Below are 25932 nucleotides of genomic sequence, written 5' to 3'. Positions count from 1 at the left end.
AATGAAGAGGTGCAACTGGGCACAGAAGGAAGTCATGGTGCACACAGCTACTACCTAACACACACCTGGAACCTGGAAACCAGGACAAGACCCTGGTCTGAGGGTATGCTAGTCCTCTTCTCAACCTCTGCACCCTCTACGACTTTGCCTCTTTACTTAGGCACCCTTGTATCTTCAAACTTTAAGTGGCAGTAACCTGAATTCCAGAATTACTTTACCTTTCCTCTCTTAAACATACAAAGAGAAATTTTTTCCCAATGGGATTACTTTTCAGCATCTTTAATTTTATTAGAGCATGTGCCATGTTTTTCTTTCTTTTTTTTTTTTTTTTAAAAAAAAAAGCTTTAATATAAATCCGCCTTAGGAAGGTTTGAGAAACATTTTAATGATATCCATCTCAGATTCTCCCTGGGATAGATGAAGAAGACGGATGTCTGCTCTTTTCCCTACAGGAGCTGTAACTTGAGGATGGGCCACAAGTGACTGATGGCTTCAAACCCGGAGGGAGAGTCAAGGCTCACAGGAGGTCCTTGTCCTGATTTTGTTAAAGGCTCCGGGTGGGCCATTCAATGCTTCTGATCTCGATTTGTTTTCCCCTCCCCCGCCCTAAATTGAAGATGAACTTCACTGCCGACGGTCAAGCAAGCCGCCGATATTCTGATGTCACTCCCTTCCGTTTTCACAGCTGTCCCAGGATCACCCTAGTGAGTGCCCTTCACACACAACACTGAAGCGAGGGGTTTCGTGAGCTCAGCTGCAGAGCGTTTCCCTCAGGCACGTTAAGACGTGGTATCACACTCCCCTTCTCCGGACCTCGTCTGTGCACCCGACTGGACTCTAGAGACCCTTGAGGGTGAAGCGGCGCCGGAAACCGCCACCCCCGGGAAAGTGAGGTGGGGCAGGTGATCGAGGGGAAGCCGCTGGCCCCTCGGGACTGACCGCAGGCCCCCGGCGCCCAATGCCTGACGGAAAACCCGCCCAGGCCGCCCGGCCCACTGGGCCCTCCGCCGCTCAGCCGCGCCCAGCCGCCGTGCACCCACCTTGGTCGTACGGATGTGTTCCATCCCGACGAGGCGCCCACCTGCCGCCGCCGCCGCCGCCGCCGCCGCCGCCACCGCACGGTGAAGCGGAGGACCCCCGAACCGGCGCGCAGCACCGCCGGCCCGCCGCACCCGCCGCGCATGCGCCGCCCACCCGCCGTCTCCTGGAAACACTTCCGCAAACCCCGAAGCGCCGAAAGGGCGCGGCGCGGCGCGCAGAGCGGCAGCGGACTGGCCCGGGGCCCTCGGCGGGACGCACGGCGCCCCCTACCGGTGTAGGCTCTCCGATCCCCGGGAAAGCGTGGTCCTCTCCATGGCTACTGGCCCGCACTTCTACCCCGTGGACCACGTCGTGGGGACCGGCCGTGCAGAGCATTCGGTGGGTGAGGGAGAGACGGGGAGTCCCTGGAGCCCCTTTACCCTATCAGGGGACAGCACCAAATCTCGATACTTCCGCTTTTGTCTGAGCTGCAGTTCTTTCACGAAAATCTCAGTTCAGTCCAGTCGCTCAGTCGTGTCCGACTCTTTGCGACCCCGTGGACTGCAGCTCTCCAGGCTTCCCTGTCCATCACCAACTCCCGGAGTTTACTCAAACTCATGTCCATTGAGTCGATGATGCCATCCAACCGTCTCATAGTCTCGTCCCCTTCTCCTCCGTCTTCAATCTTTCCCAGCATCAGGGTCTTTACAAATGAGTCAGCTCTTCGCATCAGGTGGCCAAAGTATTGGAGTTTCAGCTTCAGCATCAGTCCTTCCAATGAATATTCAGGACTGATCTCCTTTAGGATGGACTGGTTGGATCTCCTTGAACTCCAAGGGACTCTCAAGAGTCTTCTCCAACACCACAGTTCAAAAGCATCAATTCTTCGGCGCTCAGCTTTCTCTGTAGCCCAACTCTCACATCCACACATGAATACTGGAAAAACCATAGCTTTGACTAGACGGACCTTTGCTGGAAAAGTAATGTCTCTGTTTTTCAATATACTGTCTAGGTTTGTCATAGCTTTTCTTCCAAGGACCAAGCATCTTTTAATTTCATGGCTGCAGTCACCATCTACAGTGATTTTGGAGCCCCCAAAATAAAATCTCTCACTGTTTCCATTTTTTCCCCATCTATTCGCTGTGAAGTGATGGGACTGGATACCATGATCTTAGTTTTCTGAAAGTTGAGTTTTAAGCCAGCTTTTTCACGCTCGTCTTTCACTTTCATCAAGACGCTCTTCAGTTCTTTGCTTTCTGCCATAAGGATGGTGTCATCTGCATATCTGATGTTATTGATATTTCTCCTGGCAATCTTGACTCCAGCTTGTGATTCACCCAGCCTGGCATTTTGCATGTTGTACTCTGCATATAAGTTAAATAAGCAAGATGACAACATACAGCCTTGATGTACTCCATTCCCGATTTGGAAGCAGTCTGTTGTTCCATGTCCAGTTCTAATTGTTGCTTCTTGACGTGCATATAGGTTTCTCAGGAGGCAGGTAAGCTGGTCTGGTATTCCCACCTCTTTAAGAATTTTCCACAGTTTGTTATGACCCACACAGTCAAAGGCTTTGGCGTAGTCAATAAAGCAGAAGTAGATGTTCAGTTCAGTTCAGTTCAGTCACTCAGTTGTGTCCGACTCTTTGTGACCCCATGAATCGCAGCACACCAGGCCTCCCTGTCCATCACCAACTCCTGGAGTTCACTCAGACTCACGTCCATCGAGTCAGTGATGCCATCCAGACATCTCATCCTCTGTCGTCCCCTTCTCCTCCTGCCCCCAATCCCTCCCAGCATCAGGGTCTTTTCCAATGAGTCAACTCTTCGCATGAGGTGGCCAAAGTACTGGAGTTTCAGCTTTAGCATCATTCCTTCCAAAGAAATCCCGGGGCTGATCTCCCTCAGAATGGACTGGTTGGATCTCCTTGCAGTCCAAGGGACTCTCAAGAGTCTTCTCCAACACCACAGTTCAAAAGCATCAATTCTTCGGCGCTCAGCTTTCTTCACAGTCCAACTCTCACATCTATACATGACCACAGGAAAAACCATAGCCTTGACTAGACGGACCTTTGTTGGCAAAGTAATGTCTCTGCTTTTGAATATGCCATCTAGGTTGGTCATAACTTTCCTTCCAAGGAGTAAGTGTCTTTTAATTTCATGGCTGCAGTCACCATCTGCAGTGATTTTGGAGCCCAGAAAAATAAAGTCTGACAGTGTTTCCACTGTTTCCCCATCTATTTCCCATGAAGTGATAGGACCGAATGCCATGATCTTCATTTTCTGAATGTTGAGCTTTAAGCCAACTTTTTCACTCTCCTCTTTCACTTTCATCAAAAGGCTTTTTAGTTCCTCTTCACTTTCTGCCATAAGGGTGGTATCATCTGTATATCTGAGGTTATTGATATTTCTCCCAGCAATCTTGATTCCAGCTTGTGTTTCTTCCAGTCCAGCGTTTCTCATGATGTTCTCTGCATAGAAGTTAAATAAGCAGGGTGACAATATACAGCCTTGACGTACTCCTTTTCCTATTTGGAACCAGTCTGTTGTTCCATGTCCAGTTCTAACTGTTGCTTCCTGACCTGCATACAGATTTCTCAAGAGGCAGGTCAGGTGGTCTGGTATTCCCATCTCTTTCAGAATTTTCCACAGTTTATTGTGATCCACACAGTCAAAGGCTTTGGCATAGTCAATAAAGCAGAAATAGATATTTTTTCTGGAACTCTCTTGCTTTTTCCATGATCCAGCGGATGTTGGCAATTTGATCTCTGGTTCCTCTGCCTTTTCTAAAACCAGCTTGAACATCAGAAGTTCACGGTTCATATATTGCTGAGGTAGATGAGTCTAGGTTAAGGAAATAATCAGATGTATTTTATATAGTCTTATCTGAATCCAGCACAATCTCCAGTATTATGGGATTGCGATGTAAAGCATGGTATCTCCATAGTTTAATATCATCATCTCTTAAAAATTATGTGATGAGTCCAAGCAAGTAAAAACCTTTCTCTGTATTATTTTCCCCCAAGGTTTTATCATTTTCTCCATTTCACATCCTCATACACGTGTCATCAAAACTCTATCTTCCCCTTCTCTTCTCCTGTCATTTCTCATCTTCTCTTTTTTCAGTTCTCATAGAGAGGTAACAATACTAACACTTTAATGATTACCAGGTGTCAGAAAGAGTACTAAGTGCTTTATCTGTATTATGGGGAAATTACTATTATCCTTCTCATTTTAAAGACGAGGAAAGTGAAATACAATAAAGTAACTTGCCCAACATCATGCAGCAGATAAAGCCTAGATTCCAGAGGTAAAGCCAGACAGTCTGACTCTAGAGTCTGTTTTCTTAACACTGTTCTGTATTGATTTGTTTTTCAAAATCCATTAAAAGTTTCATTTGTGGTAATTTGATAGGCTAGGAGATGAGTCTGTGTTTTTTTTTTTTAAGTAAAATAATATCTAAAATATAAAATCAAGGGACTTCCTTGGCAACCCAGCAGTTAAGATTTTGCCCTTCCAATGCAGGTGGTGCAGATTTGATCCCTGGTCGGGGAGCTAAGATCCCATGTGCCTCCCAGCATGGCCAAAATAAATGTATGAATGAATAAGTAAAATAGAAAATCAAATTCCATAAAGTACCAAATAACTAAGAAGAGAGTGAGGACTTACAAGTGCAAAATAGAAGGGAAAGTGTGTACGCAGAAAGGTAAGCAGGATGCAGAAATTCCTGCCAAAGGGCCATTTCCAAATCAGGTGACTTTAGTACCTCTTTTGACACTCTCGCAGCACCCAAAGTGCAGGAGTCAAAGTATAGGGCCCACCTCAGGTAGGGCGCACATTGGGAGATTCTACCTATGTGAAGCCAGGACTGGAAGGAGTCTCAACCAATCCAGTGCCCAGAATACTGCAGGAAATTTACCTTAACATTTTACCTTTACCTAAAAAGGTCATTGAATAAATTTATATAACCTAGATTCCTCCCACCTAAAAGACTTTCAAAAACACTTTCAGGTTGTGAATATCATTTTAAACGTTTGGGATTAGTGCCTAGGAATGTGAGGGCAATAGAGGATGAGATCATTAGATGACATCACCGACTCAAAGGACATGAGTTTGAGCAAACTCTGGGAGATGATGGAGGACAAGGAAGCCTGACATGTTGCAGTCTATGGGGTAGCAAAGAGTTGGACATGACTTAGCAACTGAAGGACAGCAAGGAATGTTAGCATAGCAAACACAAATCCTTTCTGTGTGTGTGTGTGTGTGTGTGTGTGAAATGCCACTCTATAATAAATTTTAAATAACCTTTACAATTAATTTTCCAGGGAAAATCATTAGCTACCATAAAAATAGCACAAGAGGAAACAATTCTTAAAGAGATAATTTGCAAGAACAGCATAAGTGGCAATGAGTTTATAATTACCAGGCTTAGTTTGTTAAAAAAAAAATTATGCTCATTATGTTTAAAGAGATCAGACATGATGAAAATATCTGCAGTGTATGGAGAAAAAAAAATAGTTTCTTAATGATCTAGCAGACATGAAGAAGAACCAAATAGAACTTTTATAAATTAAAAACAAATATTTTTTCCTTTAAAATAAATTTTCCTCTTTTTTGAAATTAATTTTTATTGAAGTATGGTTGCTTTGACTTCCCAGGTGGCTCTGTGGTAAAGAATGCAATGCAGGAGAGGCGGGTTCCATCCCTGGGTTGGGAAGATCCCCTGGAGAAGGGAATCAGAACCCACTCCAGTATTCTTGCCTGGAAAATCCTATGGAGAGGAGCCTGGCGGGCTACAGTCCACGGGGTCGCAGAGCCCAACAGGACCGATCCATTTAAACATTTCGAATATGCACACGCACAGATACATAGTTGCTTTACAGTGTTGTATCTGGTGTCGTCTTATTAGGGAACCAGTCCTGCCATGATGGTGCCACTCTCACGACCTCATTTAAGCCTTCAGTTCAGTTCAGTTCAGACGCTCAGTCGTGTCTGACTCTTTGCGACCCCATAAACTGCAGCACGCCAGGCCTCCCTGTCCATCACCAGCTCCCGGAGTTCACCCAAACTCATGTCCACCGAGTCGGTGATGCCATCCAGCCATTGCCTCCCAAAGGCTCCATCTCAAATAACTACCAGGACATTGGGGATTACGTTTTCAACATGTGAATTGCGGAGGGACACAGTTTAGTCCATATCAGGTAGCCCAAGCTCAAGGCAGGAGAAAATGCTGCATTAAGGGGAGCTTTGAGATGTCAGGTTATAAAGAGACGTGACTTATAAGCCACTGAGTGCCACAAGGAAAGAGTCATTGGGTTTCTGATCAAGGCAGTGTCCTGGTGGGAATTGTTTTGGAAAGCAAATACGGCGGTTGCTTATAAAATATATTTTACTGGAAAAAACAGCAGGTAGGAAAATCCTTTGCAAGAGTAACGTGACAACCTCTGATGGAAAAACAAGGTGCACCTACATTTGGTGCAACTCAAATGCACCACAGCCAGCAAGCCTTTCCTCATCCTCCTGCCGGAGGGAATCTCTTTAAAACTCCGTTTTTCTTATGTGTAAGGTTTGCTTAACGGAACCCTTACATCGTTCTCGCTTCGGAACTTTTTTCGTACAGTCCACTGCGCATCTTCCCTGGCAGGCGGCAAAGATATAAGCAATAACTGAGATTCAAGAAAGCTGAGCGCCGAAGAATTGATGCTTTTAAACTGTGATGTTGGAGAAGACTCTTAGTGGTCCCTTGGGCTGCAAGGAGATCCAACCAATCCATCCCAAAAGAAATCAGTTCTGAATATTCACTGGAAGGACTGATGCTAAAGCTGAAGCTCCAATACTTTGGCCACCTGATGCGGAGAGCTTATTCATTTGAAAAGACCCTGATGCTGGGAAAGATTGAGGGCGGGAGGAGAAGGGGAGGACAGAGGATGAGATGGTTGGATGGCATCACCGACTTAAACTCCGGGAGTAGGTGATGGACAGGGAGGCCTGGCGTGCTGCAGTCCATGGGGTCGCAAAGAGTCAGACACGACTGAGCGATTGAACTGAACTGAACTGACTGAAACTCAACAGAACTGAAACCAAAGCCCTATCCCAGCGGGACCTCCGGGCACCACCCTCGTCCGTCCCAGGGCGCCTTGCGCGGCGCGCTGGTCCCGCCCCTTCCCAGCAGCCCCTGCGCGGCGGGAGCGCTTCGGGAGCTGCGTGCGCGCGACCAGCTCAGACGTGCGCGGCGCGGCTTCCACCCCGCCCTCAAGCCTGTCTTCGCGGCTGCGGGGCTCGGCGTTCGCGCCAGGTCGCGGCTCGGCGGGAGCGATGCTGCCGGGCCCATTTGGGCCTTAAGGCGGTAACGGCGTGCCGACCCTTTAGCGTGCCGAGGGCGCGCGGAGCCCGCAGCCATGTCCACAGGGTTCTCCTTCGGGAGCAGCACGCTGGGTTCCTCCACCGTGGCCGCTGGCGGGAGCAACACGGGCGGAGGTTTCTCCTTCGGGACCGGGACGTCCAGGTAACTGCGAGCGGCCTCTTTCCCGGCGGGGCTGGGGGCAGGCGGCCTCGGGGGCTGGGGCCTGAAGGCGGGGGCGAGTGGGGTGGGGGCCTGCGGGAGGCAGCCTGAGGGCCGAGGGGCCTGGGGGACGAGGGGCCTGCGAGAGGCGACCTAGGGGACAAGTGGCCTCTGGGGGCGAGGGGTCTGTGGGGGGCGACCTAGGGGACGAGTGGCCTCTGGGGGGCGAGGGGTCTGTGGGGGGCGACCTGGGGGACGAGGGGCCTGCGGGGGCGGCCTTGGGGACCTGGGGCCTGTGGGGGGGAGACCTTGGGGGCGAGGGGCCTGTCGGGGGCGGCCTGGGAGACAAAGGGCCTGTGGGGTCTCCCTAAGGGGCTGGGGACGGCCTGGGGGTCGCGGGCGGCGGGGGTGGGCGGCCTGGGTGGGGAGGCTCTGCGGCGGCATCGCGGCTTCTCTGGGCCCATCCCGGCGCTCTACTGCGGCGCCCATGAATGTCAAGCGGCTGAGTGGATCTCAGCTTGTTGGGGTTAGAAAAAGACAATAGGAAATTTTAAGGGGGGACAATGTCAAGTTTGTCCCCGATAATTGAGACGCCGTTGCAGGATATGTGGTTTGGGTCGTTAATGATTTCCTGGTTATTTCCAACACGGTTTCAAACCTTTTGTGCTTCATGGAACCCTATCTGAGCTTTTGTGGGGTTTTTTTGTTTGTTTCAAATACTTGTTACAAGCACTTATTGGTCGTAATTTCGAACAGTCTCTGCAAATTAGTATCACGCAGGTGAGGGCGTTGCGTCGACTCGCATTGTTCTTTTCTTGTCTTGTAAAATGTAGGCTCCATCGTCTTCGTTTTTTGTGGAGCCTGCTACTCACCACCGCCCGCCGCCCCCCCGCAAAGTGTGACAACCATTTGGCTAGCTGATCTCCAGAAAGAGGCAATTAAGATAAATATCTTTTTAATGATGTGAGATTTAATCTTAAACTCAATCTTTTGAACATAAAAGTGGAGGAGATCATTAAATCAAGAGGCGTGTGTAGAATGAATTACAAGATAGCTCCTGAAACTTGAAGAATGTGGTTGTAGATTATCAAGGCCAAAAAAACACACGAAACAAAACCAATAGCTTTGTCTGTACCAAAAGGGAGGGGGATACAGACTATGCAGTGAGGTCAGAAATCTGGAGTTTTCCCTAATAGCTCCTTCCCTCATAATCAGTAAGGCCTGATCTTTTTAATGCCTCACTTTCCATTTGCTTTACTTCCGGAGACACCACCCTGTTGTAGGCTCTTGTCATTTGTAGAACAGGCTCCCACGTAATAGGCTCTCTTTTAGGTGGTAAAATAAGTCCTGTTCTCCTGAAGCTTACATTCTTTTGAAAATACTTAAGATTCCTGCCAAGTTCTCAACCAGTGACCTTTCTCATGTTAGATGAAAACTGCTTCCACCTTCTACTTTGATTAGTTCCCTGGGATCCCAATTGTCTCAGCTGCATTCACATCAGCTTTTTTTTTTTTCTAACATTATCGCCAGGGTGATTAAAAATTTTTGTTTCCATTGCCTTTCATCAATGATTTTCTGCTGTTCTCCAAATGAAATAAAAATGAATCTTAGCATGGTCCACCAGACCCGGTCTGGAACCTCTTCAGACATCCTGAGCCCACCTCGTTTGTTTGCTCCAATTCAGTAATATAGGTCCACTTTAAAAAAACACAAAAAAACACAAAAAGCCTGCAGGCACACCAATAAGTAACTGAAACAAAGTTTCAACAAAAGATACTACCCTTACACATTGATATTTTCTATGCACTTTGATCTTTTGATCTTTTTCTTTTTTGACCTGATACTCATATTTTCTTTTTTTCCCTTTCTTTTTTTAAATGCTGGTTATTCTCCTGTGGTGGATCCTGATCGTAGTTTGAAAAACACAGCTTGGGTGTTTTCTCAGTTCCTCAGGTGAAGGCCAAACCCCTTCCAACTTGAGGGCAGTTCCCTCTGCTTGGAATTGCCCTGCCACCTGTGGTACTGAGCTGATGCTTGCTGTGGGCCTCAGGTGGTTACAGCCCAGGGAGGCTTTTCAAGACCTGTCAGCAGAGAGGGGTCTCCGTCCCTTACCTGATGTCAAAGCACTTAAACAGTTGTGGTCAGTTCATTTCATTTTTTGTTGACTTGTTTATTGTCTGATCTCAGCAGTACAGTGTAAGCTCCATGATGGTGGAGATCTTTTCATGCTGGTTTTCCAAGAGACACAATGGAGCTCAGTACATACATGTTCAGTGTTGTGCGCTAAGTTGCTTTGGTGTGTTTGTTGAAACCCTATGGACTGTATAGCCCGGCAGGCTTCTCTGTCTGTGGAATTCTCCAGACAAGAATACTGGAGTGGGTTACTGTGCTCTCCTCCAGGGGATGTTCCTGACCTAGAAATTGAACCTGCATCTCTTACATCTCCTGCATTGGCAGGCGGGTTCTTTACCACTAGCACCACCTGCATGAATGATAAATATTTCTCTGGTTGGAAACTTCTTGAGGTCAAGATCTTAAGCTCATTTATCACTCCAAGACCCTGTGACAGTGCCTGGCCATATAAAAGGGCTTTTATAAATAATTGTTGAATGATTAACAAACTTGAAAAATTTATACGTGCTTTAGAAAGTCTTGGGAAATTAATAAAAGAAGAGATGGTCTAACACCTGCCTATTGAAGTACTGGTTTGGAGACCTAACATTCTTTGGGGAAATCATTTTGGGGAAGTTACTCTCCAAGCTTCAGTTCCCACATCTGGGAAAGGGGTATGATAACATACTGTTTATCTCAAAGGGTTGCTGGGTGAAATGAGCCGGTTTACTCTGTAAATGTCACTTGTTTAGCTCTGAAGTCCACAGTAAGGCCAGCAGGGAAGGTAAGATTCCATTCCAGATCTGCCTCAGTCTTCTGGCTTTTCTACAACACATTCTGTTGAGGAATTGGCAGATAATTATATTGTTTACGACAATAATTGATTAGGTTTGGGGTAGCTTTTTGTTTTTCTTTCGGTGAACTTCTCTGCCACAGGGAAATTTCTCCTTTGCTTCTCTGGTGAAGTAAGATTTCACTTTGATGTATTTTCTTTGGTAATGCTTTCAACTTTGTGAAGTTGTGAAACACTTCATTGTGTCTCCACTTGTCTTAAATTGTCAAGAAATTTTAAATACTTGTCTTAAATGTGCATACTTTCACTGTGTATCTTTTGTATGTTCATGGAAAAGCAGCAAAAACATGGAGTTGCTGATTTGTTTCGGAGCAAGGGGAGCATAATAAACATTTTCTTAATTTGATTCTGTTTCGTAGAATGTGGTTTGATTCAGTTGATTGTGATTGTGGATGAGGCCTTGCCGCCCTGCTCTGCCAGCCCCCTGTGCTGTGTACCAGGGGCACGCACGCATTGCTGATGAGGACAGACACAGGGTGCACCGTCTCCTTCCTGCTCAGTGCTGATGACCGATTTCAAGTTCTCCTTCCTTAAGAAGTTCTTCCCTCTCTATTCCTCTCGCAGTGATTTCCTGGTGTAATACCTTGTACATAGTGTGTTTAGTTGAATTTATAAGTGCTCCTTATGATAACAGTAGCAACAACATTTATTGAATGAAGTTAATGTGCTCTTCATAATCTCTAAATCTTTATAGAAAATCCTTGTTATTCCCATTTTGCTTATGAGGAAATAGAGGCTCAGAAAGGGTATGTCACACAAGTGCCAGGAGGTTGGAGAGCTGGTACTGGAGCCTGGCCCAGTCACTGCTGCCTGCCCCTTTAGTTGAAATGCCGCAGGCTTTGAAGATTCTTTTAAAACTGACCTTGGGTTGTGTTGTGGCATTTATGTCTATGTGGAAGGGGAGAGAGAGAAGAAATAAAGATTTGGGCATAGGATGAGTGGGATTTCCCTTTATGTTATACAGGTTATAATCACTCTCAACTCTACTACATAATTTTTGAAGTCTCAGATTGTCAAGATATTTTGGCTTGTTTTCATAATTTGTTCTCCCATTTATAGATAGCAAATTTGAGCCTCTGCAGCTTGCTAAGAACAGTTGAAAAGCTGTGAACTTTGTTCACATTACTTGTCATTGTCAGCTGCTCTTTTTTAAGCTTGCAGAGGCTCTGAACAGCTCTGACCTCTGCCAGTTTCACACTGTCGTGGTAGAGAGTAGTTTTGCTTTGCAGGTTCCTTGTGCCAGGACACATCTGTTTGTGTCCCTCACCCCCAGTCCCAGTGGTGGTAATATAGTGATAGAGAGGTGGTGGAGACAACTTAGACTTAGTTTTCTGTTTCTGGTCATGTGTTTCCCGTAGCAGTTGGGGAAGGACAAATGAGCTTAGCAGTGTGAATTGTACATACTTAGTTCAAAAGGAGAATGATCCACATTTATAGGACTTCCTATGGTTGTTTTAAAATACGTCAGCTTTCAAACAAAAACTGGTGAGAGCAGAATATGTGTGATCCTGTTTATAACTCCTTGGGATCTGAAATCCTAGCTGCTCTAGATCCTACTTTTCTTGAAGAATGATGTTGCCTTTTTTTAAGGATAATTTTATATGTGGATTTATTATTAAAGAGATCAGAAAAATATTTGAGCTTGGTTGGTTAAAGGTAAATTGTTAGTTATTTTTGTAGCCTGTGGAGATGCGTGAGATACTAACTTCGAAGAGCTAGCTTGCATTTCTCTTAAACGAGTATTGGCTCTAGTAGACTTTACCTTGTGTTTTTTATAAACCAGCAACCCTACTGTGGGGCTCAATTTTGGGACCCTTGGGAGCACCGCCACTCCAGCTACAACATCTGCTTCTGGTGGATTTGGAACCAGCCTCTTCGGATCTAAACCTGCCACGGGGTTCACTCTGGGAGGAACGACCACAGGTAAGGGGGATCATCACATTCTCGGAGTGGGTTTGGGATATTCATTCTTTGCAGGTTCTGTCCTCTGTCTTCTCTCTTTACAAGAATCATCATTGGTGGTAGACTTAAAAAAATAGCAAATACTGATAGGAAAGGGCCAGAAATAGGGCCAGCCATTAACTGTGATTTACTTCAGTGAAGGAGGAACAACACACATACATCTAAGGATGAAATAAAATAAATCTTAAATATAATGAATTAAAGTAATTCAAAAGTTTGTTAGATTACATAACAGTGTTTTACGTTAGTGAAGATTAAGTCAGGTTTAGAGTTGGGACATTAATTTAGCATATGTGGGACAGTCAGTTTCCTATTTTGCTGTAACATTATAATTTACATCCCAAAGAGATGTCTTAGATTTTTTTTTTACTGTTACAAACAATAGTTTCAGTGGGAAAGGGCAGGAGGTACAGCTTTCTGGTAGACATTTTAATAATAATAAAAAAATATTTTGTTATAAGCCAAAAATAGTTTCACTGGCGCCACCATTTAAAAGTTTGCTTCCTTGCTTACCTTTGTCCTCTGCCCACAGAGCCTCTTGGTCTCTGTTGCCACCTTTGGTGTTGAGCTGCCAGCCTCACTGTGGCACTTCCCACAGCCGCACAGAGGCCACGGAAGGACTGTGGGAGTACTGTGAGTGTGCCTCTTGAGGCAGTGCTGATATTCTGTTGGGAGCAGCTTTTTTTTTTCCTCCTTGCCTGATTTTGTTATAGGCAGTAGTTCCTGGCATTTTACAGCTCAGTCCCTAATTAACCAAACTATATACAGCTTGTAATAAGGGAACCAGTGCTGTAGGAAGAACGCTAGTGTTAGATTGTGATTGTGGTGGAAGATACTTTGTTGCCCGTCAGTCTCACCAGCAGTGTTACAGCTCCTTCAGGGTGGTTTCAAATCCTCCCCTATGACAGCGCAAAGGAGTGCAGTCTTCCACTGATGCTTCAAGCTTATTTCTCTTTTTGTCTCCAGCAATAACAAAAACTATAACTCAGGATTAACTCTGGGTAAGGGTTTCTGAGGGGAGGTCCCAGATCTGTGGTTTCCTGCTCATTCTTGGTCTCTCACAGAGTTGGGCTGTAGAAGACAGCATGTGAGGACCTGATACGGATAACAGATACTGACTTCTCAAAGAGCCTTTCAGTATCTGAGTGTTTAAAAAATAAAAAAATTGATGACTGTGTAATCCTTTTCTAATTCAGAAAAAAATTTAAATACAAAATTTTTTGGTCAAAATTTATTTCACAGTTATATTTTTCAGTCATTTAAGCCCTTTTAGTGGAAAAAAGGTCCCAAACTTTAGGCCAAAAGTCTTGGAATTAAGCGTTGGTTGTACCTCTAAATAGTTGTGAGGCCTTAGACAGTCATGCTGCTGCTGCTGCTAAGTCGCGTCAGTCGTATCTGATTCTGTGCGACCCCATAGACAGCAGCCCACCAGGCTCCCCGGTCTCTGGGATTCTCCAGGCAAGAACACTGGAGTGGGTTCCTTCTCCAATGCATCAAAGTGAAAAGTGAAAGAGAAGTAGCTCAGTTGTGTCCGACTCTTAGCGACCCCATGGACGGCAGCCCACCAGGCTCCTCCGTCCATGGGATTTTCCAGGCAAGAGTACTGGAGTGGGGTGCCATTGCCTATCTGGCAGCTAGTTATCTATCAAAGGAGGGTATTGGAATGAAAGGTTTTAGATTCCCTTCCAGCTCTATACTAATAGTTCTCCATCATGATATGCTGACAGGAATGAGGGTAGCCAGGGCGACAGTTGCCTTGACCTTGATGCCAGGGCATAATGCAAAAAGATGAGAGGACAGTGAGGAACCACAAAAGTTAATTCATTTAGTTAAATGCAGGTTTAAAATTGAAATAAAGATTTGTGGACTTTCTTTACTTGGATGCTGCTTGCCTGTTATCCACAGAAAGCATATCTGTTTACCATTGAAGTTTTAGACAGGATTGGTTACACGGTCAAGCAGTTGGCTCCTCTTGTGAGATTTTAGAACCTATATGTGTCCAAAGCACATTACCCTGGCAGGGACTCCAGTTGTGGCGGGGGCAAGCCAGGAGCATGGTTTCTGGCTTCTTTTCTCTCAGTTTTCAGGAGAAGCCAAAACGCAGGTCATTCATAATTTCTTTGTGTAATAATTTTGAGCTACTGCTTCTGGCTGTGGCCTTGAGTCTGCATGATGCTTTCAATATTGAGATTTAGCGGAATGTGCTGGAGGTGGTGGTATCTCTGAAGTAGAATTGACAGAATGCAGGGGAGACTTTAGCAACCCAGTTGACTGTGGGGAGTTTAGGGAAGTTTTTATAGGGAGACATGTAGAGTCCAGAGGGACATAAGGCAGAGATAGCTTTGGAGACTCAGATAGATATCGACTTGGACCTATGAACCTACAGTTGAGATTCTGAATGTGGGCAAGAAGTTTTAGAAAGTGAGAGAGCAAAAATGGAGCCAGATAGAGTATGATTTAGTAAGTGAACAGAGATACACAACTGGTTTGTGTGAAGTATCAATAGACAGAACGGGGAACTAAATTCAGTGTCTCGTCATAACCTGTAATGGAAAAGAACTGAAGAAAAAAATTATTTATAAAACTGAATCACTTTGCTGTACTCTTGAATCATTGTTAAATCAGCTGTACTTTAATTTAAGAGAAGTGAACTGAGGAAGGAGACAGACAGGAGAGACTGGAGGAGCCGCATGGGGAGGAGAAGAGAGGCAGCTGGGCACTGGTAGGGGAGCAGAGGAGGAGAGTTGCCAGCAGCAGAGGAGGTGTTTTAATTTAGTCTTGGAGAAGGAAGACTTTTTCTGTTGAGTATAAAAGAAAGGGGAAGCGCTGTTCTGGGTAAATCTGGAGATGGGGCAGAAGGTGAATTCCAGTATCACCACCTCAGTTGGATTTTCCTCTTTGGTGTCCACTGTGATTTGGTGAATGATTTCTCTCTCGTTTATAAGTGTATATATCTGTTCTATCTACACAAAGTAGGATCTTAGACTTTCAGGGTCCTGATTGATACCAGTATGCATATGGTTATGGTAAGATGGGATTCTTTTTTTTTTTTTGATGGGATTCTTTTTAAAACAGGAACGGCAGCCACGACATCTGCATCTACAATAGGCTTCAGTTTAGGCTTCAGCAAACCCGCAGCGTCCGCCACACCCTTCGCGCTGCCCATCGCCTCTACTTCGGCCAGCAGTCTCACGCTCTCGTCTGCACTGACATCCACTCCTGCAGGTGAGGCTGTTGGAGAATAGTGGCATTTTCTAGTTTTATTCTCATTTCATTCAGTTAGTGAACACAGGTGTCCACCTTTAGAAAAAGTAACTTCAGTTGGGGAAAATTTTTACTTCAGTCATTCAGCAGTGTTGACGCACTGAATTACTGGTTTGTGAAGATCTGCCTTGAGCATTAAAGCAGCAGAGGCCCTCTTGGAAGTTGGTCTCTTTACAGAGCAAAGCAGGTTACTGGATGAGAGGTCACGTGTGAACCTGTTCCTGTCTGCTTTGTTCTCAAGGAACATTCTGGTGACGGGAGGATAAAGAGTGCATAAACCTTGCCTGGTTAGGAGTCATCTGGTTTTGAGTGTGGAGTTGGTAGTCTGGGTTGAAAACTATTACTGTCTGTACTCTCTCACCTGATACCATGCTAGTATTAACCAAAGCTTATGCTTGTCACTGGTTTTTGCTTTAAAGGTAATATTTCTCTCTATTATTAAGTATATGTAATGTTATCTTTAGTGAATAGTTTTCCACAAGAGCCAGTTATATCTTGACATCAGTTTAAGAAAATGCTTTGTATTTTCTATGATGTTCTTAGAAATGATGTTCTTTTTGAAGTCTTACAGTTTTCACTTTTTATAGCATCCACAGGATTTACCCTGAATAACTTGAGTGGAACAGCAGCCACAACTACCACTGCCTCAACAGGCCTCTCTTTAGGGGGGGCCTTGACTGGTTTGGGAGGCTCACTTTTCCAAGGTACAAGCACAGCATCATCAGGTAAGTGGTGATACCTACTCTCCAGAAGAGTGAATGATAAAGTTTTTAATACATAATTGGATATCTTTTATCCAATTTAGATATTTTAGATATCAATATTTTATATTGATATTTTAGAAATAAATTTTCTCAACATGACTAGATAAGGAGACAAAGAAGGACCTGTTTCAAGAGTCAGTAAACTGTTCCAAAGAAACTTGTCTTTTGAATAAATGGCACTTGGATAGTACTGAATTGTTTAGCCTCTAAATTCACTGTGAGAGAACTTGACCTCCTGACCCTGACCGGGTTCTGGGAATGGCTTTTTGTTACAGATGTTAGAAAAGGGTATTAGAGTGCCTTGAAGGCAAGACATTAAAAGCAAATATTAAATGATTTTATTAGTTTTGTAGATGTCTCCTTTTTTTTTTTTTTGGTGAGTATCTTCTAATAACCAAATCACTAGATTACTGTAGCATACATTTCTTTGCAGGATAAATATTTAAACATCTTTCCCAAAGATTCTAGTGAGATCAAAACACAAAAACAATAGAAGAGTCAGGGTTGCTTTTGTATCTCTGTGTTGAGTTTCGGTTGACACAGTATTCAATGCTTACTCTATGTTACGTTAACCTAAAAGTGCCATTGATTTTTTTAAAAATTCATAACATTTATCCAGCTGTGTGTTTTCCACACATTGTCAGGATTTAAATCCAGTTTTCATTTATCCCATGCTCTTATCCAGTACATTCTGCTGTTTTCTGTTTTTAAAGTAAATAGAGTCTTGTCTAAAAAGAACACACTTATGTCAGCTTGAGAATGCATGGACTTAAATGATTTACCAGGGCAGGGTCTTTGAAGTTTTAACTTGATTCAAAGGTGACTTAAGTTAACTTTGTTGACTTAAGATTAACTGTAGTCTAGTTCTTCCACGTCCTTTTGTCTGTGAAGTAGAATTTAAATAAGTGAAGTCTTTTTTGTTTGTTTGTTTAATCAAAAGAACTTGAGAATGTGAAATTTTGATGTTTCGACTGCAAGTTTCTATCAATTCTTTAAATTTCATTAATAGTAAAACTGTTTGCTTTGTATTATACTAAAAACCTTATAAATTCATACTAGATTATTTCTTTTTCCCCAGCTTTGTTGGAATATAATTGACAAGTAAAACTGTAAGATATTTAAAATGTACAACTTGAAGATTTGACTGAATACCTTATTTCCCCCATCAAGTTAATTTATACATCCAGTAGTGGATGATTTTGAAGCATAGAATTCCAAAGCATGATTGGAAGACAAATAATCACCTGAAAAATGTGCACACTAAAACTACTTTGATGTGCTTTAAAAACATCAAATATAATCTAGTGTCCATGTACATCAGTTAATAGATGTATTCTGGCCCTCTTGATAAAAATCACATCATCCAAACTTCATATAGCACTGAGTACAAGTGAGATTATCAGTCTTTGTCCAAAGCATGCTCTGGACTTGTTTCTTTTTATTTGTCTAAGTCAAGCATGATGATAAGCTGGGATCCAACTTAAAGGCGTTGAGTGTGTTGGTCATTCGGTGAAGTCATTATGTATTAGGGTGATGAACTTTATCAGTGATGTTTGGCTTGTTTGTAGGACTTGGACAGAGTGCTTTAGGCCTGACTCTGGGAACTACAGCAGCTACTTCAGCTGCTGGCAATGAAGGCCTCGGAGGTATAGATTTTAGTAGCTCATCGGATAAGAAGAGTAAGTAATGTTACTGTAATTTTACATTCTAACAGTCCTATTGAGGGAATTAAATTTGTGTCTGAAAAATTATTGGTTAAATATTAAACAGGGAAGTTTTTAAGTTTGTATTATATTTCACAAATTTTGTGTGTTATGCATTTAAGATTCTACTTTTGTAAAGGACTCAGATTTGTAGGTGTGTTTGTCTCATGTAACTATCTGAATGCATATATTAATACACATTTAAAAATCGGGACCATGGTCCATGTGTTGTTTTGTAACCTGTTCTTTCTTGTGTAATATATCACAAGTTTTAATCAGAGTCAGTAATTCTTTACAAATATTTTAATGTGCTTATCATCAGTTTTATGAATGGATGTATCATCATTCAGTCAGCCACCATCCTCCAGTCAGTGTTTGTCTCCAGACCTTTGCTTTGGGAAGTGTCACTGTACTGGGCACCCTTGCAGAGAGAGGCAGTGTGGTGTGGTGGCCAGCCCGTTTGCTGGCTGTACATCCTGGCTCAGCTGTTCACAAGCTCTGTGACCATATTCAACCTCTTTATCCTCTTGGTGTGTTATGAAGTAGGGGAAATAACAGTCCCTGCTTCATGGGGTAGGTTTGAGGATTGTAAAACCTTAGCAGCGCCAGGCACACAGAAAATGCTGTTTGATTTTATTATGAGTTTTTGTTCATATTTTGGTTATTTCCTTAAGGCAAATACCTAGAAATTGAATCATGGGCTTAAAGGGAGGGACATTTTGGAGTTCCATTGTATATATTGTGAAAGTGCTTTCAAAAAAGATTTACTCACCAACCAGTATGAAAATGCCCTTCTTGTGGTGCTCTTGGCATGCCTAATATTCTTTAAAAAATTTTTTCCAATCCAATTGCATTGTGAAGTTGTTTTTTTTTCCCCCCCCTGTGGTTGTTGGTTCTGTGTGTGATTTGTTTTGATGAAAGCATGTTCCTCTGGAGTGCATACATACATACTGCACTGAACCTCTTTGAAGAACTTAGAATGACATAATGCATGAAGCTGTAGGATACTCAGTGTCCTATGTCTGTATGGAATTTTTTAATTGGACATGGATTTTATTATTAGAAGATAATATTATAGGGTGAATTACTATCTTAAAAGTTGATAAAATCCTTTTAACCTTAGAAGATTTGGATTTATTTTTCTTTGAATGAAAAATTTTAAACACAAGGTCCTATCTTGTTTTTACTTAATTTTCTTTGTAGTAATTCCATAATTCAAAAATAGCCTTAGATGTTTTAGCAGCTTAGTTTTTTACTCAGATGGAACAGCCTGATAATAGGGCCTTAAAAAAGTGTCAAATAAAGCTCTCAGGAGTTAAACTCCTCAGCAAGATTTTTCAGGGAAGATAGATGAAAAAGGAAGATTCTTTCCCTTGAAAGAAATACTTGCAAATCAGCTGCATAACTGTTTATATGTACATAAAAACAGTTATATATATGTCTGTAACATGCTGTGATTAGAGTGTGACAAGTCATGAGATCACATACTGTTTAAGAAGCAGTCTAAGAAATCCTTAACCATTTCTACTTTTACCTTAGTTTGTGTTAACTTAAAACTTGTATTTGGAATATACTGATAAATAGCATATTTTTACACGAAGCTTTTTCAATTTTCTAGGTGATAAAACAGGAACAAGACCAGAGTAAGTTTACAATTTGACTAATAAAATATTTTAATTAAAGAGTTTTACTTATTAAACTGTAGACAAATGGTATGGTTGGAAGTAAATGGAACCATACATGCATTTAGAAGAAAAGTTATTTTGAAGTTTTTGTGACAAAGTAATAAACATAGGCTGTGGAGAGATTGTGAAAGGTAAGATATTTGAGAAAATTATAACTGTTTCTTTCTACGAAGTAGTTGGCTTTTCCTCAAATAATAAAAACAAACACAAATATATGTAAAGTGTCTCTTTGCCTTCTTATAAGTATTGAACAACTCATGGAACTTTACTCTTAGACCACTTTTTATTTATATATACAAATTGAACATGTATATGTACCTTTTCTTTTATATGTAAATTGCTGTGCCAGCACCATTCACTTCCTGCTGTTGAAGAGGGAGAAGGCCTCCATGTACTTTATGTGTATGTTTGAAGAGTTTCATTTATTCCTGTCTTTATTAAGTAGTGTGATTCCTTTCAGCTACCCCCAGGTCTTATTTTGTTGAAGAACAAATTGAAGTTAGAAAATAATAAAGTAAAAGTATTGTGAGCATCTCACTGTGAGAAGTTTGGCAGGCTTTCTTTAATGAATGCTTTTGAATATGCTAATGAATATTTTTGAACTAAACGAAATGTCAGTCCTGGGATTTTTGAGCTGGAGAAACTTAGTTTAATATCTCATCCCACCTGCAGTATTCTCTGATTTTGTTCTGAAACATTTAGTCAAATGCATCTATGTGTATTTGTAACAGATGCCAATCTTCTTAGAACAGAAACCTCCATGTCAGGTGAATTGTTAGTTATTGTGTAGGTTTATTACTCTTTATAAGGAACTTTAAAATCATCCAGGAAGGCTATAAATAAGGAACATTTGCTCTGTTTTCACATGCTTTAACACACACTGTAGTAGAATTCAACTGCCAGGTTCTTATGATCTCGGGTGTTAATGGCCTGTGGCATCTTTCTCAGGGACAGTAAAGCACTGAAGGATGAGACTCTGCCTGCTGTCATCTGCCAGGACGTCGACAACCTCCAGTACGTGCATCAGGTGTCATCAGGAGCTGAGTCAGACTCCAGCGCGGCGGTGGTGGGGGGTGGGTGTGGATTTCAGGGGGACCATCTCCTCCTCCTCCTGAGCATTAAACTTGGGGAACATTGGAATGCCTGTAGACGTTAAAGAAGCAGAGCAATTGAATGAAGGAAATAAAGGAATTAAAATTCTGTAACTGCCATTCTGTGAACTGTAGATGAATTTTTTAATAGTTGCTTCTCAAAACACTCGGACTTAAAACTCTGACCTACATGTGGTAAATGTACTTTTTTTCTGTAGAAAATCAAAGGTGTATTTTTTTTAAAACTCAGTTTTCTTTTTTTAGGAAATTTGTGAAGGAACAAAAACAGGTTCAAGAAGAAATTAGTAGAATGTCTTCAAAAGCAATGCTTAAAGTCCAGGAAGATATTAAAGCTCTGAAGCAGCTTTTGTCACTGGCTGCCAGTGGATTGCAGAGGAACACGCTCAATATTGACAAACTGAAAATAGAAACCGCTCAGGTAAGCTTGAGTGTCATTTTGTTGTAGTGTTTTTCATTTGTTTGTTTGTTTTTTAAATAGAAATAGGTCTTTTTAAAATTATGAATTTTCATGGATAAGAAAACCACATAGCACATGTACTTCTAAATTACTGTAATAGTTACTGGTTTTTATTGAGTGCTTACTTGGTATGAGGCGGTATTCTAAGCAATCTAGATATATTAACCCAGTGATTTTCCACAGTAGCCCCATGAGGTGACATTGGTTAGAGAAGTAGAACCTGTAGCAAAGGGCCTGGTGCACAGTAAGCGCTGCTGCTGTCATCATCCTCAGGGTTATTTACCTTGTTTTTGTACAGCAGTGTTTTCTATGGTTGTATAGTACAGGTTTTAAAATAGTAATGTCTGTATCTATGGATGAATAAACTTCATGAATCCTACATAAATCCATAGTTTAAGATAGACCAGCAGCTCATTTTATATTTATTATGAAATTTGTTCATGAAACTATAGTTTGTCCTGCCTGAAAGGAGCTTCAGTCATAATATGTTCTCACAGCATATGAAGCTCTGAAGAGTGGTTTTGTTGAAATCCTGAGATGGTTGGTATTTTCAGCCTGACTTTTAACTGGCTTTTTCTTTTTTAAAACCTCTGTTATATTAGGAGTTAAAAAATGCTGAAATAGCTTTAAGAACCCAGAAAACACCACCTGGATTGCAACATGAAAATACAGCTCCTGCTGAGTAAGTTAAATAAATGTTTGTCTTTAAAATAGCAGAACAGTAAAAACAGTATACAGGCCATGGATTTCTTAGTTCACTTTTTAGCAAAGTGGGTTTGCTAAAAAGTGGCAAACTGGGTACTTTGTGTGAATTTTTAAAATTTAATTCTCATAATAATTCTGAGAAAGTATATCACCCCCATTTTACTGCAGGGTAGGTGAAAGCTAAGGTCGAGCTTTTAAGCACTCTTCTGCAGTTGCACTTCATATTGCTTACAGGGTCTGTTCCACTTGATTACGTTGTGCAAATAATAGAAACTTATGATTATACCATAAATACTTTCAGTTTAAAAATATTTTTATGATAGTCTCTTCTTTAAACAGGGCATACTAAGTGTAGTTTAACCCTTTTATTTATTTCCATAAATTTATTTGCATCCATAACTTTTATTTGCCTACATAACAATATTCAGGAAGAAAAATTGTCAAGTGTAGATAAGCAGCTTGAAAAATCCACCTGTACCCAGCTTGTATATTCATCTAGTTTCCATACATGTTATATTTATCTTGTTGTCTGTTTCCATATCCTTTTGTGTTACGCAAGATGATAATAGTGAACATTGTCAGGTGCTTGCCATACACCACCTGGGTGGCTTGGCTCTTTACTGCCGGATCTGACTTTGCGCAAATCCTCTCCAGCTGTCAGAGTCCAGTCTAAGAGATGGGGAGCCTGAAGCACGGAGATGGGAGTCCTGAGCTTCTGGCTGGGCGGGGTTCGTTGGACTCCTGGTCCCTTATTCTTTTTTTAAGTTTTGTTTTGATTTCAGATTTGCAAAAACATTTCAAGAATAAAACCAAGAATTCTCACATATCTTTCACCCAGATTCTCCGCATGTTAGCATTTTTATTTTGCAGTTGTTTTGTTCTTTCTGTCCATGTTTTTAAACACATTTCCCATGTGTAGAATTGTTTGTCGAAATGATGCCCTTGAATGCTTGAGTGCTTCAGAGTCTATTTCTTCAACATAAGGATATTCTCTTTCATAACCACAGTGTAGTGGTCAAACTCAGGCAATGACAATGATGGTGATACTCCTATTGCCTTATTCAGATGAGCCTGGGGTGAGCTGCTTTGCCGGACTTCCTCAGTATCTTATCCTGCTGTCTTGTTCTTCATGCTGCCATCAGAGCTGATTCTGAAATGGGTTGAATCATGATTTTCCACTGTAAAAGCTTTCACAGTTCCCCATTTCTTATAGAATCAGTTCCAGCTGTGTTTCGTGCTATTCAAGGTCTCTTTTTATCTTTCTAGCATTCTCTGGTTATGTTAATCAGAATAGTAATTGTAATTATATACTTCTGTAGTAAGTACCCTGTAGTGTTTTCAGCTTATAAATAGTATTTCCAATTATAATTATAAGAACTCTAAGTACTAGTGTACTTTTTCTGTTCTAGGATTCTTTTCACACTTCATTTAGTTGTTATTTCACTTCCAGTCTACAACATTTATTCAGTCTTTTCTTAAATGACCTTGACATCTTTAAAAAATATTGTTATTTTGTAGATTATCCCTTAATTGAGATTTTTCATGATTGGAATGAGGATATGCATCTATTTTTGATACCTTGATAACTTACAAATTTGAGATTTTGTTTTGGTAATACTTGTGTCACTTAAAGGTATATTGTGTCATCAGACTAATTCAAAGGCCATACTTAAACAGAGGCCTCTTTTTGTTGGAGTTTTGAATATGAAGGAAGCAGTGTTTTTACAATGTGGTCTGACTTGGTAAATGTTCTCGTGTAGCTACTTCAGGATCCTGGTTCAGCAGTTTGAGGTGCAGCTCCAGCAGTACAGACAGCAGATTGAGGAGCTGGAGAACCATCTAGCCACCCAAGCGAACAATTCACACATCACCCCACAAGGTAACATGCTTTCTGTGGTCATTTTTTTAATAGTGCTTTTAGTAGTCTTAAGCTGCCATAAGACAGTTTCCTTTAAAGTCATTGATTAGATCTTTATTTCTTACAAATATAAAATGCTATTATGAACGATTATGATATAATGGGCAGATGTCCTGGGGCCCACCTACCCCAGATTACTGATAGAGAGAAGTCCTTCTCTCAGTCTGCTCTGCTGTCTTCTCTCTTCCTTGGAAGTATTGGTGTAATTTTTTTCATCCTACACGTTAACTGTACCAAGAAATGGACTCAAGTAATAGAAGAATAATATTGGTTGTGTTATATATGTATTTGTGTGATAATATGATTTTCTTTTATAGATTTGTCAATGGCTATGCAGAAAATTTATCAAACATTTGTAGCTTTAGCTGCACAGCTTCAGTCTATTCATGAAAATGTGAAGGTGAGTTCTCATTCCGTATTCATTTATCTGGACATCTGCACCAAGTGAAGTATTTGTTCATTTGCAGGACAAAAGTGTCCATGCTCATCACAGAAATAGCTCAAATTACTTGTAAGTGAAAAAGACAAACTCTGAAATAATCTATAATATGCCCAGACACAACCGGGCAAGTGTTCTGTGAAGTGTGTTAACTTTTCATCAGCTTATTGTAAATGACTTTCCACATTCATACATGTACTTGTTTGCCATCATTTGAGTAGTTAAGCAGGATTTTGTTGCATGTATGTGCAGTTTGTTTAACCCATTGTCTTTTGTTGGACATTTTGGTTATTTCCATCTCTTATAGCACTATAGAAGGTAAACATTCTTAGTAGCAGAATCATTTCCCACTGCTTGAATTTTATGTGTGTTTTAAGTGTTTATTGGATCCTTCATAAAAAAAAACTTGCTAACATTTGTCCCTTCTAAACACAGGAAAATGTATTTATCAAAGAATAAAAATAAAAAAATTTGTCACTGAATATTTTGAGTATTGTGTAATATATTCATTTTTAAAAATTACTTGGGCAAAATAAATATAGGTATACTTTACCAATCAAGCAAATATAATTGGTCTTTCTTGGATTTATATATGGTCAGAGAAAACCTTTAAAATTCAAAGCATCCAAACTTGAATCTAGATAAATTCTTAACTGTATAGATTAGAATTTCATGGAGATTACCAGTGTTTCCTTTTTTATTCTGATGCATGGTGATAGAATTTTTTAAAGTTAACCACTTAAATCATACTATTTTTGAAGTGATAGCATAGTTCAGACCGTTTGCTTTGATTGATTAAAAATTTTAAACCAAATCTTTAAAATAACTTAATTTTTTAAAAATAATTTTAAAGGAGGAATTTTTATTAAATTCTCTTGAAACTTTGTAATAAGTGTTTAGTTTTTTAAAGTGCTGAAGGTGGTTCTGTCTTGGCACTTTGAAGTCTGTGTTGTGCAGATGTTTTTCTTTCTTGTCTTATTATGAAAGTTTCAAATATATAAAAAGTAGTATAAAGCTGATTTATTTAAGCCAAACTCTTAAGGAAAGTATTTAATAATTCCAGGGTGAAACAGAATCATTCCTATTCATAGCCTTAATTAAGGAAGATATTGTTTTGGGTAATCCTACCCATTTTATGAACTTGGTAATTTTTTCTTGTGCTTCCCTGATAGCTCAGTTAGTAAAGAATCCGCCTGCAACAAAGGAGACCCTGGTTCGATACCTGGGTCAGTAAGATCTGCTGGAGAAGGGATAGGCTTTACCCACTCCAGTATTCTTGGGCTTCTCTTGTGGCTCAGCTGATAATCTGCTTGCAGTGCGAGAGACCTGGGAAGATCCCGTGAAAAAGGGAAAGGCTACCCACTCCAGTATTCTCTGCTGGAGAATTGCGTGGATTGTGTAGTCCATGAGGTTGCGAAGAGTCAGACATGACTGAGC

General features: G+C 41.4%; 2 protein-coding genes across 7 annotated transcripts in view; one reads left to right on the top strand and one right to left on the bottom strand.

Annotated features, from left to right (window-relative positions):
* MTMR6 (myotubularin related protein 6) overlaps window positions 1–1251 on the bottom strand; it is a 36540-nt gene extending 35289 nt beyond the window's left edge. For 3 of the 4 annotated variants that reach the window (XM_061434938.1, XM_061434936.1, XM_061434939.1), the window contains exon 1: window positions 1041–1191. In XM_061434938.1, the coding sequence (XP_061290922.1) occupies window positions 1041–1064 (24 nt within the window). In that variant the 5' untranslated portion in view covers window positions 1065–1191. Of the gene's footprint in view, window positions 1–1040 lie in introns of all 4 variants that reach the window. The other variant, XM_061434937.1, reaches the window with a different exon arrangement.
* Window positions 1252–7221: 5970 nt separating this feature from the next.
* NUP58 (nucleoporin 58) overlaps window positions 7222–25932 on the top strand; it is a 50575-nt gene continuing 31864 nt past the window's right edge. For 2 of the 3 annotated variants that reach the window (XR_009740002.1, XM_061434942.1), the window contains exons 1-11: window positions 7239–7524; window positions 12270–12409; window positions 15524–15673; window positions 16300–16437; window positions 18045–18155; window positions 19798–19822; window positions 20813–20878; window positions 21220–21394; window positions 22036–22115; window positions 23899–24017; window positions 24374–24456. Coding sequence is in view for 2 of the 3 variants with exons in the window: in XM_061434942.1 (XP_061290926.1) it covers window positions 7418–7524; window positions 12270–12409; window positions 15524–15673; window positions 16300–16437; window positions 18045–18155; window positions 19798–19822; window positions 20813–20878; window positions 21220–21394; window positions 22036–22115; window positions 23899–24017; window positions 24374–24456 (1194 nt within the window). In the remaining variant the exon portion in view is untranslated. Of the gene's footprint in view, window positions 7525–12269; window positions 12410–15523; window positions 15674–16299; window positions 16438–18044; window positions 18156–19797; window positions 19823–20812; window positions 20879–21219; window positions 21395–22035; window positions 22116–23898; window positions 24018–24373; window positions 24457–25932 lie in introns of all 3 variants that reach the window. The other variant, XM_061434941.1, reaches the window with a different exon arrangement.

Source organism: Bos javanicus, chromosome 12 (assembly GCF_032452875.1).
Source record: "Bos javanicus breed banteng chromosome 12, ARS-OSU_banteng_1.0, whole genome shotgun sequence".
Taxonomy (NCBI): domain Eukaryota; kingdom Metazoa; phylum Chordata; class Mammalia; order Artiodactyla; family Bovidae; genus Bos; species Bos javanicus.
This window is presented reverse-complemented; position numbering and strand designations above follow the sequence as displayed.